Here is a 14302-nt window from a genome sequence, read left to right on the forward strand (position 1 = left end):
ATTGTAAGAGGACATATATACAGAACCTAGTTTTTATAAATATAAATCATTTCTTGAATAGATGGATGGGTGAACTTTGTTAATCCCAGATTAGGATAAAACTGTAAAACAGCTGGGTGCAGCACTTTTGAGCAAATGCTCCAAAACTATTTTTAGCTGCAGCTTAATACACATTTAGTCTGCCAAATACTATTAAGCGCAGCAGGATGACGATGTGTTACTGACTCACAATAACCTTCAGTGCTGCATATTTCCTGCTATGATGAACACTTTACTCGGTGCAACCTGTGCAAAACCCCAGAAGATAATTAGTCTCTGGCTACATCTACTATACTTATTAACTGAAAATATTATTTGTTGGTTTTGCTCTATTGATGGTAATAGCTGACAGTAGGAGCAACATTGAATATGGCCAGCAATCATTTAAAAATAGCTAGAGTGGATGTATGACTATTTGCTGTCCTGTTGGTGTATTAGTACAGAAATACTACCGCCTGGCTGAGTGTGTGTAGCAACACAAGCACCACAAGAAGCAGACATCAGTGTGTTGAACAAAACCACCCTCTTGCGTGCGTAAAGAAGAGACGGAAAGCCCAAAGACAAACAAATAAATCCCCCCACCTCTTACTGTGTAATGAAGACCCGTCAGACTTTGGATTAAGACAGAGCTTAAAGAAATGCATGTGATCACCCGGATAGAGGGGAAAAAAGCTACAGCTTCAAGAGAGGACATCTACAAATCCAATGAAATGATTTGGAGAGATATGTACAGAAGATCATCTCTCCACAAAATATAGTTGAAAAATAATTCACCAACTGATTGACTGGCTGGTTGATCCCAGTTACATAAGATTTTGTTGTTTCAGATGATGACCGAGGGGACGTGGTGTGTATTGATGTAATAATAATAATATCCAGGTGTACACACATTCTTGGCCATGTGGTGTATTGACAAACCAGGGCATGCGTGCCATAAAAACAACCTTTGAAAATCAGTCAATTTCATATCTTCATATTCAGAGCATATTCTGCCCCCTGGAGGACAAAGACTGAATGTAATTGACATTCATCATCAGTGTGGTGAGCGCTTAAAAAAGGCCAGACGGAAATATATGGTGAGAGAGTTTTTCCGAATGGAAAAACAGGTCGTTATGACCCGAATGTGGACTGCAAACATCCTGTTCACTGGTACTAAAGGGTAGAGCGAAGAATGTCCTCAGAAAGAGGGAGAGGTGCAGAAACGGACGGGGCGGAAGAGAGAATGAGAAATACAAAAAAAAAGAAAAAAAAGAGCGCTGTCATTTCCACTGAGATCATAGCTAGACAAAGTCGGAAGTCACCGGTGCGTGCACGCTCCGGTGGAGGCAGAACTCGCTTTGTGGGAGCTTCCCTCAGCTGAGTGACGGATAACCTTCAGCATTTTCTCTCAACTCCGCCGCCTCGTGTAATCCCCTCTGATGTAACGCGGGGAAGCGCCGACGTCACCACAATGCCAACTTGATTGCTGCTCTAGGAAGATTACAGCGGCCAAGCACTGACGTAAATCAAATACAACCTCTGCTGCCCCGGGCGCGTGGTGGGATCTCGCAAGGTCTTTTTTGGGGGGGATTTTAATCAGTTTTGTAGTTTTGTTTGCACCTGATAAAAGATTCTCCGATTGTATGTACAAATTGCTCCATGAGAGTGCTACGATCTAAAGGCAAACCCTAATATACCAATTTAAATAGTGTTTCTTAAGTTACAACCTTTGCAGTAAAGGCTAAAAACTAACAGCTGGTTTGTTACAGTTTGGGTGTCATGACCTGTAAATCCATCAGATTATAGAATTTGCTTGTGAGAGGAAGTTCAAAATGAATCTAATCCCACGATTCCTCAAACAGCAGCAACATGGGATGGAAGGAGTAAGTAACAGTTGATCCAGTTAAGACCAACATTTACCATTTTTCAATGAGTTACTGATGTAAATATCAATCTCCTCAAGCCTTGATTTGAGATTTAAACACATAAATCAACAAAAATCAGAAATAATAAAGACTTTCATTACCATGTCTGTTTTTGGAGGTTTGAAGGGCCTGCCTCTCCCTACCTGCAGATGGTTTTTCTTGCAGGAGGTTCCCACCATGTCCCACTGGCTGCAGGACTTCTTGGGCATCCTGTGGTTGATGCGGTTGCCGAGGCCGCCGCCCACCTCGTCGTACGGGTTCTCCGTCAGGTTTTCAGGCAGGTTGTTGGAGCTCTGGCTCCGCGTGATCATGGGGACCGCCTTGGGGCCTTGGGGTGCGTTTTGCGGCGTCGCGGGAGCCGCGGGGCACCCGAGGACCATGAGGTGGCCTGAAGGGGAGGTGGGAGGGCTGGGCGCACAGGTAAAACCAGACCAGAGTGACGTGGTGGGGGAGCGGGCTCCGCCGCGGCTGGTTTGGTTGTCCGGCCCCTGGAAGGCACTGTTGGAGTTGAGGTTTTCCATGGAGTGGAACATGGGTTTGTTCCCTGAGGGAGGAAGACAAAATTCAATAAGGAACATATTTTCCTCTACAATCAAAAGAAATATAAAATATATATACTACAGGACTGAATAAAAAAATATAGTTAAATTATAATTCTTTTTCAATGGAATCATACTGTGATGAATTCCTATTTGAAGCCCTCGTGATTCAAAATGAGGTCATCTACAATCTGCAACATACAATCTGATCCCTCCGCACTAAACTTTACTAAGAAATTGCTTTTCATTTGTCAGTTGTATGCAACTCCTCCCTCGTCCTCTCCCACTTTACCTTGACGGTGGTCTCTACAGGTTGTCTCTTTTGGGTTGGGAGAGAGCGACACTCTTGGCAGTACCGTGAGGTTGGAGTTCAGCGAGGCAGACACGACCAGGCGCTGTGGCGAGGGCATCGGTGCAATGGGCACCTCCGTCACATAGGTAGCAGGAACATACAGGGGCTTCGTCTTGCTGGCCGCACCGATCCGCCGCACCTGTCAAAGAACAAATGCTTTTCCTATTTACTCCCACGTGAATCCACGTAGTTCAACTGAGTGTCAACCAAAGCAGCTGAGGCTCGAGAGCGGGGCAGACGTGACTAATAGTTCCTGTCACGTCAAACAGAAGCAACGAGAACCCACAACTTCCCGTTTCTAAAAACACAAAGTGACTCTTTTTCCTTTTCAAATGGACTTTTTCTTATTTTTTTTTCAGCGGCAGCGGTCAAAAAACCGGCAGCGAGGTACTCGGTCCGCTCGCCACTATTGTTTGGGGTGTAAGTCGCTGCCTGACCAGTGTGTTGTTCATCAAACTAGACAACGAGTATTTCCTGTGTCAGCAATACCGGATATATATATTCTATTATAAAACATTAGACGGTTGATCATGTTCCTTAAACAGACTATTTTCAATGCACTGCACTACACTGCCGTAAATACTCACATGAGAAGAAAATTACAACAACAACTGACTGGCGCAAGGGTCATTTGGAAAAGAGTATGTGACTAGTTGTTAAGAACTTACAGCTTTAGGAACAAATAGGCTTGGGCCTGAGAGACACAAATAGGGTACGGATGGCAAAGGTTATTGAGAGATTAATCGCATCATTGGTCTTGTTCTTTTCATGGGATTGAATGCAGTGTTTTAATTTTTTATTCTGAGGAACCCATAAGATGCTACGTCCTATGGTTCCTCCGGATGACCCGCCTCCTCACCTGCCACCAGTCAGTGTTGGTCTTCTTCAGCAGGATAAAGCGCTCGCCCTCCCTGATGCAGACCTGCCGGCCATCAGCGCCGCGGTAGTTGTAGTCATACTGGGCCTCCAGCACCACCGTGCCGCTGGGGACCCCGCACACCGTCACGTTCCTGGGCATCACAGCAGGTGCGGCGGCGTGCTGCTGCCCCACCGAACGCCGCCAAGTCCCTGAGAGCATGGCGCTCCACACAGACCTTCTCAGCAAGCTCCCGTGGAAGCGCGCTGCTTGTCGGTGATACTGGTGATGCTGGTCGGTTTGGCACAGGGCAGGTGAGACTGGAGCCAGGCCCGAGCCATGCTCTGAAACTAGAGGAAAAGAGAGGGACGGAGAGAGAGATTACTGAGGCTGTCAGAGAACAATGAAAACATGTAACCTGGGTGTGTGCAGGTTCAAAGAGAGAGGACATGAATCCATTTAGCTTTGGCTAAATCTGGGGAGACATCATCTTGGGCTTTTAGGAATTGTGATGGGAAGTTTTCACTATTTCCTGGCAACTCGCTCGGCTCTGTTTGAACTTCAAAGGTAACAGAATCTAGCGAGCAGCCACTCAAATGTTAAATATTTAATACTTCATCCAGAAATGCCCAAGTAAAACTCTTATTTGCATTATTGATTAACCTCACAATTGATTCCTTATTTAGACTATGAATTAAACTCAAACCCCTATTTCATTTACAAGGATATACCATCATCAAAATCATTAAATATATTGGTATTTTAACAACCAATGATAAATTGACTCTTAAAATAAGTGGCTATTTATTTTCTGCAGATCCACTAATCAATTAATGGGCTAAGCGACAGCCATTGCCAATATTTATCAACTAAAAAAACATGTCATTTGAATGTATAGACATGAGGGACAATGTTTCTGCAAATACTTGCTCCAAATCCCTTTTCTATTGTACTTTCATCCTGGTAGAACTAACAGACACATGTGAGTGAATAACTCATGTGTTATGCGCGCAGTGTACCCATAATAGCATCTGTCTCCGTCTCTCCACCTGAGCCTGCCTCCCCAAGCTAAACCCTAGCTCTACCCGGGCCAAGACCTGCTTACATAACGGAACATCTAACTTTCTGCCAGACACATAGCCATACAGCGTCACACAGTACATGCACACAACCACCCACGCAAAATACACACACACACATTAACACAGAGACAAGGGAGCATCCCTAGGCACCTAGCAACAGCGCTTCAGTCACAGTTAGGCCCTACCCATCTCAGTCTGGGTGAGAAAAAGAGAGGCGGCGAACTAGAACAAAAAATAGAAGACGAATGCAAGTATGCCTCTTTGTTACTGAGGGTTTGAGGTGGATCAGAAACTGCAAGTGGAAAAGACAAAAGCTTTGAATGCCGGGGATACACCGTAAAGGCAGGACTAAAATAGAAATTAAAAAAAGCAGCTGAGACACAGGGGGGGAACGGACGGAGCTGTGCAGTGCCGTGAAGGCGGTAGCGGAGAGGGCAGGGTTAGCTGGTCTGAACCTCGATAATCCCACTGTATTATTGAAGCACAGGAATGAATCTGTGAAACCCACGGCTGCAGAGAATTACAGGAAATCCCTCAGAGCCAGCAAACGGGCTGCAGCGCCGCGGTCCCGTCCGGCCGGCTATAGCCGACCGGAGGTTAAGGCTCACCTTAAAGACTCTGTGAACCATACAATAAATACCATCCAGCGTTGGTAATACGAGGCTACGTTCCACTGGGTCTGCTGTAGTCTCCACACTCACATTACATCAGTGGATACAGCCAATGTAGGTAGCTGCAACCAACCAAGAGGACAGTGAAAAGGAGGCTGCGTGAAGAGGAATGAAACCCCTTAAGACCATGAAGGACAAATAGCAATTAATAAGGGAAAAAAACATGAAGGTTTTTGTGGTTAGATGTGTACCTTCTGCTAGTCAGTTATTACAATACATGTCTAAAAGTCATCTTCTGTGCAGAAAGCCCCTTTATCATTTTTTGTAAATGCTTTTGTCACTCTTTTCATTTGTAGAACCACAGACCGCTAAATTCAGCAAACCTCATCCAGTGTTACCGGGAACCCCTACCCATCTCAGTTTGGGTGAGAAAAAGAGAAGCAGAAAACTAGATTTAAAAAAAGCAGAAAACGAATGCAGATATGCCTCTTCCTTACTGAGGGTTCGAGGTGGATCAGACACTGTAGATGGAAAAGACAAAAGCTCTGAATGTCGGGAATACACCGCAAAGGCAGGACTAAAATAAAAATTAAAAAAGCAGCTTTGTGTCACATGGTGAAGTAGATGTTGTTCAAAGGTTTCTTCGAAAAGTCAAGGTAATGGAGCGAGTAATTGATGCAGAACTGTTGAGGTGATGAGGTGTATTCCTTTAGGGAACAAAACTGAACACACTGCAGCTGTCTATGTTTGTAATACAATGCACTTTCTTTATTTATTCATGTGTAACTTTCCCCTGATCGGAATGCGTGTGATGCAAGACACATTTTAAAGTGTAATCTGATATAATTTAAAACAAATGCAACTGAGACATTCTTCTAGGAAAAGTTCAATACCGGTCCTCAAAGATTCTTTGATTGATGAGCTGTTGGTGCTCTTCTGAGAACTCCAGCAGGGACGGAGGCATAAGTCAGAGGTACGAGGCACGCATGCAAACAGGAAACTCAACAGACAACCACAGCTGGGGTCATATCCTCTCCATCTAGTCCTTGGTCTTGTTCTCTTCTCATGAGAAACATCTCAGGCAGTTTAGCTGCGGCCTGAAGCCAATACAGTCTGTTTTGGATAAATATGCCGAGGTTCTCTGTTGGACAAATGTGCAGTTTTTTCAGCAGAAGAATTACTACCAAGCTGAGACATGTGTGTGTTTTTAGCTAAACCACCCTGCTATTTTCAGTAATGTATAATGTACTATTAAGATGGGCAGGGAAGAATTACTCGTTACTTTTTAAAGAAAGACGACCTGTTTACAATGTTTAACAGGAGTTTCTTCTCCCCATACAGACAGGAAGAACTCTTGTAACACACCTGTTTATCTTTTCCTGTATCTCTCTTCTTCGCTCTTTGTGACTTCACCTCGTGGTTGAACCGAAGGGGCTGAGGCCTTCAAGTCTAACAGCCTGAATCAGATTAAAACCACACGTTGCCTAGGTGTGATATCAGGTCCAAACAGACACTGACCCGCCAACCCGGAGGTCTGATTGGGCGAGGGCCACAAGCACCAACGGGGGGGGGAAGATTCCTGCGGTGCAGTCGGGTGAGTGAGTGAGTAGAGAGACAAACAGGTGTCTCCAGCTCGATGCCATTCGGACCAGATGAAAGGAGGCGCGCACAACGTTGTTAGTTCAGAGAAAGTCTAGTTCTACATTTACTGGTTGAACAATGGACTCAACAGCAACAACTTCCACATGCAGAAGGAAGAAGCACGTTTTTTCAGAGGAACAAAAGGACAAATTCTCTTACTGATCAACTAAATATTTCCTGGGCGTAAGGGAGCAGATATCCTTAACTTCAGTAGAATTTTTTCCTAGCTTTTCACCCTACGCGCACACAATCAACACACACTTGCACGCGCACGCACACACACACACACACACACACACTCTCACATAATTGTCAGATAGTAGGCTTGTAATTGTGTAGTAGTTGTTGTTTTTAAATAGCATTGGCATGATCAGTATGGTTGTACTCATTGTTATACTTTCATTTCTGCTTTCTGTGACTACTTTGTGCATGCACAATAATAATATAATATAATAATTATAGCTGGTGTCAGAATCCCAACCTAATTGGCCGTCTGACTTAGAACAAATAATCATTATTAAACCACAAAACTGCAAAAGTCTAATCCATCAACACGGTGAAAAGATAAAGATAAATGAAGAGAATACATTGGGATAATGACAAATAAAGATCTGTAAAGGAAGAATGAGGCCAGACTGTGCTTCCATTTGCAGGTCAGATGGCAGTAGACGTGGGCACTGACGTCACACACCCAAACATGCCCATGTGGTGTCAGCGACTGACACGTGCACGCCGCCGTGCCCGTTGAGAGGCAATGATTGCTTTTGCCAGCGGGCACAGAACTTATGCTGTTGTGTCAACAACACAAATGGAGTGATGGAGGAGTAAAGATGGAGGGCAGAAAAATGAAACACGGGATTGGAAAGAAACAAAAGCAACAAAAAAAATGATAAAGAGGTGAAACATGTTATTTGTCAGTCAAGCTTTTGCTTGAGATATTTCACTCCAACTCAAGACTGTTTGTGCGTGCAAGTCTGACTGAGCTGAGGAAATGGAGAGTACACAATCTGTGCATGCATGCGAGAGAGACAAAGAGAGCGTAAGTGCAACTCACCATGGTCCTGAAGTGAGAGAGGTCAGAGTCAACAAATCACCGGCTCACTCTGCAGTCAGATCCCTGCATTCAACCCCATCGTTAAACCTTAAATACAGACACAAAACCATTAGAAAAGTACTCAAATGTATTGAATCGGCTACCCTCGTGCATCATGTGAAGAGCAAAATTTAGAGCGCAAACACAAAAGGGTTATGGAAAGGGTAGGACAGAAAAACAGTAATATGGACAGAAGCTAGCAGCTCCCTCCTGCAGAAAAAATGCACTCAATCCCTGTATTTCTCTCATGCACACACACACACACACACACACACACACACACACACAGAGTTAATCCAATGCAGCAAAATCCTCCTGCCTCCATTCATTGAACCCCTGCTAACCTACCTTCCCCCATTTAGCCAACATTTTGCCTAAGAGATAAAAACAAAGTGACAAAGAGAGAGAGAGAGAGAGAGAGAGAGAGAGAGAGGGTGTCAGCTGGCTGACACTCATTCATGCAAATGAACCAAGCTTGAACTTGAGGAAGAAGAACACAGCAAGACTGAGAAACCGAGTCAGAGGGGCCTCGTGTGCTGACCAAACCAAAGCGACCAGGAGCTCGGGTCATTGATTGGGCCATCGATCCCAACACAGAGCCGGCGGTTCAAAACAGTGGCACCAGACATCACACGGTTCATCCACCAAAAGGACATTATGTCCACCCAGGTCCTCTCAGGTTGTGTTTACTTTTAATTCGTTTAATATGCTTAACATGTTTTAATATAAAGTGTTTCACATATCAAATGGAAACATCAACACAACGAATGTGGTGTGATACCACCATCATTTTACATTTTCAGTTAAAACAGCCCTTCTTAAAGCTCACTAGATTAAATACTTTACGGAGGATTACAGGACCCCCTGATGGTTTTGGATGCTGTAGTCAACCATTTATCAAAAATACATTTTCAGATTCACTTCCCAACTTCATGGATTCCAGAAATCCCACTTGAAGCTTCCTCAAAATTGTTACAATTTAGTTGATATGGGCATCCTTTAATGTTTCTTTGCATGGAAATCCTACCTAGTAGAAAGTATAAAATGACATGTATGTCTCAATCATTGCAAAAAAAAAACGGATTCAGAATCTCTGATATGTTGATTAAAAAAGTTAAAACCAAACAATACGTCTCCAACTTTACCTCACGGTAATCTTCTGCACAGTGTCCTTCAAACATCCAAGTAAAATAATGATGCTTTGGAAAAAGCCTTAAAGTTATCAATGACATAGTTTATGGTGTTGAATTTAAATGCTCTTTAAGAAAACCTTATCATGACATTGTGTAAAATACCCCAAGGCCGGAGGACCCAGAGAGAGAGAGAGAGAGAGAGAGAGAGAGAGAGAGAGAGAGAGAGACTATGTATGCAGTTGTATAGATAGATTACATGGCTAGTGGAGGAATCCACCAGGTTGTGTTTGAAAAACATTTACACAGCCGACAAAGTACACGGAGCAGCTTGGATGGTGCCACAAAAAAAGGGCAGGACCACAAGCTTTATTAATAAAATAAGATAATAACTGTGCTACGTCCCCCCTGCAGCTGCATATGAAGCCATTTCATTACTTCTCCAAATAGCTCTTGCCTCGAGTCACGCGATGACAAGTTTATCGGCAGCAGAGACTGTAGGAGACGACAGTGCCGATCAGAGCGGGACAGGAGAGGGGGGGGGGGGGGAGGTGTTGGACGTGGGACGTTTGGTGTCCTATCATATCCATATTCATTCCATACGTTTGAAGTGGAAAGAGGGGCAGCTTTAATAATCATGGCTACATGGTCTTCAAAGGGAGACGAGACACGGGGAAGAGGAGCGTAGAGTGAATGAAGAACTTCAAAGGGCCGTTGCGTGCTCTCCCACATCCGCACACGTTGAAAACACACACACACGCTCTCTCTCTCACACACGCACGCACACACGAAGACTGTACTGTATTTACATATGAATGTCTATAACCAAAGGGTTCATGGGAGATGGAGAGAGAAGAAAAGAGAAGTTGCTCCACATGATCCGCACTCTGTTCAGTAACTTTAATCACCACAGAAATAAGTGAAACACTTTAAGCTAACGGGACTGCTGATTTAATATCTGTGTCAGCCAAACAGCTGCTGCCACTTCTTTAGAGTGAAATGATGAGCCATGTGGCTCTGATACGGTTTCACATACACACGCGGACCCTGTGGTTTGTCTGTTTGAGCCCCTACACAAAGACGGGGAAGGCCAAGCGAGGCGAACCATGTCATTATAGAGCCAATTGTAACACAGCATATGTCCTGTATGGACCGCATGAGGGCGGAGACTTTTTTTGTTGAGCCAATGACAAATTGCAACAGTTTTAAGACTTAACCACACCTGAATCTTTGAAACGCCTTTTGCGCAATCAACGACTTTAACGTGAATGCTGGCGCACCAAAAGTAAAATGGTCAAAGTTCAATATCTTCTAAACAGCCACAACTAACCTGATTTCAATATTCATTATATGTACACACCACACACGTGTAATCCTTGGATCCCCAATTCTGACCATAAACTGCAACAAAGAAATAAACAGCTGTTATATTCCCAATACAAATGAATTCAATCTAATTGAAACATTTAGCCTGACATCAGTAGACTCATCTTGAAACGGTTCTACTGAGGACGGCCAAGAAGCCGTTGACTCTATGGATGTACAGTTACAGCTACTAGTGCTGATGTGTCTCCCTCTCCTTATGAGACAAATGCCTCAAGCGAAAACAGCCTTTCATCCTCCCTAACTCATGCATTATTGATGATCAGACCAGAGAGAGAGAGAGAGACCCTGAAATACACACTGCTTTTCCCAGTGTGACAGCTTGCTGTCTGTGTGAGTGTGTGTGTGTGTGTCAATGCATTTCATTGCGTGTGACTTGAACAGGTGGGCTGGATTCCCTGAGTGATTACCTGTGCAAATTGGCGGAGAGCCAATCGAAAAGAAGATGATGACAGGGGAGCAGTGATTGGCTCAGGCTCGCTACGAGCATCATGACAACAACCGCTGTGACCAACTACGGTCTCCGGTGTCTCTCCAGTGTCTATTTGTTTCTTGTTGCACATAACAACATTTTCAAAATGTGTGATGGCATCATTTCAAGCATTTGCTGACGCAACACTTGTGTTTACAATAAACCCTGCGGCCCGCATCGACACATAGCAAACTTCTTCAGAGAGTTCCCTGGTATAATATTCTCGCTCTCGCTTCCATTTCAATATAAACAGAGCAGCGTTAGGCAACGTAGTGCAGGATAGCTCAGGGGGGGCATTTTAAACTGGAAATAATTCATTCAAGCATTACATTTTTAATTGGCTTACACATTTTAAAGAAAAAAACAGATGGTAAAAAATGTTCAATAATAATACGCTTTTGCCAGAAATAAGCTTGTGAGAAAATGCTTATTATTTCAATAAGCAGCTTTTTTTCTATGTGGAAATACAGCATAAAATATGTCATGTACTTCTGAAAAAGTAGTGAGGAATAAATCTACAAAATGCTTTCCAAGACGTTATTATCACAGCACAGTAATTCAGGCTGAAACAACGGGTTTGATCAATCAATTCGTCTGTAAATGTCTTCTTGAGATAATTTATTCATTGTTTAGACCAAAGATATCATAATAATGCTTTCACACAGCCCTAACTGCTTGTTGGATGCAAACATTTGTATTAAACCTAAAGATATTCCATTTGCATTCCAATAAATAAGTTAAGCATCGAGTCTTGCTAAGCATTTTTCTTTCTTTCAAACAACTGATTGTTTCAGCACTAATAGGAATGATTTATCAGGACTCAAAATAAGTAAGACTATTTTAGGAGTGGATATAAGACCAGTTTACCACAATATGGATTTTTACAGTGCTTTCATTTCAGTCAAAGAGAATAACAAGTGTTACACATATTTGTTATTCTATATGATGTATAAACCGGAATGGACAACAATGTTTTTTAATGTTTTATTCACATTTAAGGTGCACAGTGTTGCTGACAGGCATTTCTCCAGTCTCAACTAATGCCAAACAAACTACTCCTCTTTCATCATGCTCCCACAATATTATTCAATTAAAAAGCATAAAATGTCACACAGGAGTCAAGAAGGAGCTTTTGGAGAATAGCGAAACAAAGCTCCACTCTCTGACTGGGCTGCTGAGCCTGTGGGAATGTGCGCTACATCGATGTTTCTAATGAAGAGCGCTGAGCTCCATTGATCCACCGGGGATGAGAGTGAGCTGTCAAAAGCTATCAGGCAAGTCAAAGACCCACTTTCAACCGGGTGCGGCTGAAGAGAGCGCGAAACTGTTTTCTCGCACGAGGAAGGGCAGCCAAAGCGCTTAAGGCAAAACACACAGACACCGCTTTGACACCTTGACAGGGTTAAAGGAGTTATTCGTTCGAAAAAAGAAACATTAGATAAATATCAACAGGGTATAGTATGTGTCGGCCATTGGACTTGCATGGTGCCTTTAGGTGAAGAACAACTTTTCCTTTCTTTTTTTGCGAAGTGAAGCCAAAGCAGAAATGCTTAAAACGTGCATTATCTCTAATGGCCAGCAGGGGGCAGCGTTCTAGGTCGCAAAAAATGACCCCATTTCTCACTCAATTTGTTCCCTAATTTAACATTGTAAACATGGGTGTGTGGTGTCAATGTCGTGTTCAAACTCCTCAATACAGTACGATGATCCTTTTGTGAATCATGTTTCTATTTAGGGAAAAAATAGACCATAAAGCACAGTATGCGCGGGGGCGGGCTTACTGTGATTGACAGGTCGCTGCCCCTACCACAGCCTTAGAGTCTCTACGTCCCTCCTCTGCATGTCGAATACCGTTAACTTCCATTCATTTGTCGCAAAACCCCAAGACGGCTCCAGCCGTAGTCCAAGATGGCCGAATCACGGTACTCAAGGGTTAGAACTGTCAGTCTAGAATTTACTTTGACTTTGTTTGTTAGTTATTACGGTCCTGCGACAGACAATTGATTGCTTTCGGGATACCGCGATCATTTCCACAACAATAAATAAACACAGGATTAAAGTGGATTAAAACAGAGCACAGATGTGGGTTTAATTGGAGCTACTACAGTGTACAATGGTTGTGGCAGTAAGCTGCTGTCATATACAGTACAGTAAATAAATATGAGACAGGTTTAAGCACAAAAAACTACAGCCTCCGGACAAAACACTGTCATCATCCCCTTGCAACAACTGAACAATATAAACTTCACGAAGGGAGGATTTACAGCAGAGCTGTAATGGACTGGATTCGTTTCCGGTTGGTGTAATAAATGAACTGGGCACTGACAGTACACGCTGATATTTGTGATGAATTATGAATGAAAAATACCATCATTTTTAAGCCCTCCCCAACAAAGTATGCCACGTGACAGCTTTAGTTCATGAGTTGTTTTTAAATGAGGTCACAAGTTAAAGAATGTTGAGAAAGAGAAAGTCGGAGAACTCTCGACCCCAATGATGAAAATGATGTTGATCACAACTGCAGCACACTGGGGAGAAGATTAAATAAAAAGCAAACAAACAATTATACAGCGAGCTTTTGCTTATAATAAGTAAAAAACAACTAATGAAACAAGCAAAACATTTGGGGGTATAATGTCTCGAGTCAAAATGTTATTTTTTTGCTCTTTGAAGATAAAAATAGATTATTAAATTAGCTTGTGTTGGGATTTATTTTACTGAGGATTTTATTAAGGATATTATTGACTAGCAATTCAACAAATATACATTGAAAGAATGTGTGTCTCTGCATTGTACTGTACCTTCAACAGACCAATGCAATCTTATGAGACAAACAAGTACATCAGTACCAAAAAAATAGAAATCCATCTGTCAAATCAGATGTGGTAGTTTATTTTGAAGGACCAAATGTCAAAACACAGCATCCAGACACAAATGTGTTGTGGCTTGCCACCTGATCTGTGCACACATCTCACACCAGTTGCACCAGAATTGCTCAAATACCCCAAAACAGCTAAATAATTTGAAAAGCAACACACTACAATGTAAAAATGCTTCAGTTGCTAAATACGTCTTTGACACTGCATGCACAGCAGCAGTCTGTGATGCATACTAGCAGTTACAGCAAGCTTGTAACCCTCCTTCTAATACTGCAAATGGTACAGGGAACTTTTAATCAGCAAAAGTTGCAATTGGAGAAT

General features: G+C 42.9%; 1 protein-coding gene across 9 annotated transcripts in view; it reads right to left on the minus strand.

The window, feature by feature from the left end:
* Positions 1–14302, minus strand: part of arhgap9 (Rho GTPase activating protein 9) — a 33262-nt gene that overhangs the window by 17648 nt on the left and 1312 nt on the right. For 7 of the 9 annotated variants that reach the window (XM_037489907.2, XM_037489909.2, XM_037489906.2 and 4 more), the window contains exons 2-5: positions 8079–8165; positions 3694–4040; positions 2775–2973; positions 2045–2487 (exon numbers count right to left, since the gene is read on the minus strand). In XM_037489907.2, the coding sequence (XP_037345804.2) occupies positions 2045–2487; positions 2775–2973; positions 3694–3912 (861 nt within the window). In that variant the 5' untranslated portion in view covers positions 3913–4040; positions 8079–8165. The remainder of the gene's footprint in view (positions 1–2044; positions 2488–2774; positions 2974–3693; positions 4041–8078; positions 8166–14302) is intronic. The other 2 variants (XM_037489908.2, XM_062564173.1) reach the window with 1 other exon arrangement.

The sequence above is a fragment of the Pungitius pungitius genome, chromosome 8 (genome assembly GCF_949316345.1).
Source record: "Pungitius pungitius chromosome 8, fPunPun2.1, whole genome shotgun sequence".
Classification (NCBI taxonomy): Eukaryota; Metazoa; Chordata; class Actinopteri; order Perciformes; family Gasterosteidae; genus Pungitius; species Pungitius pungitius.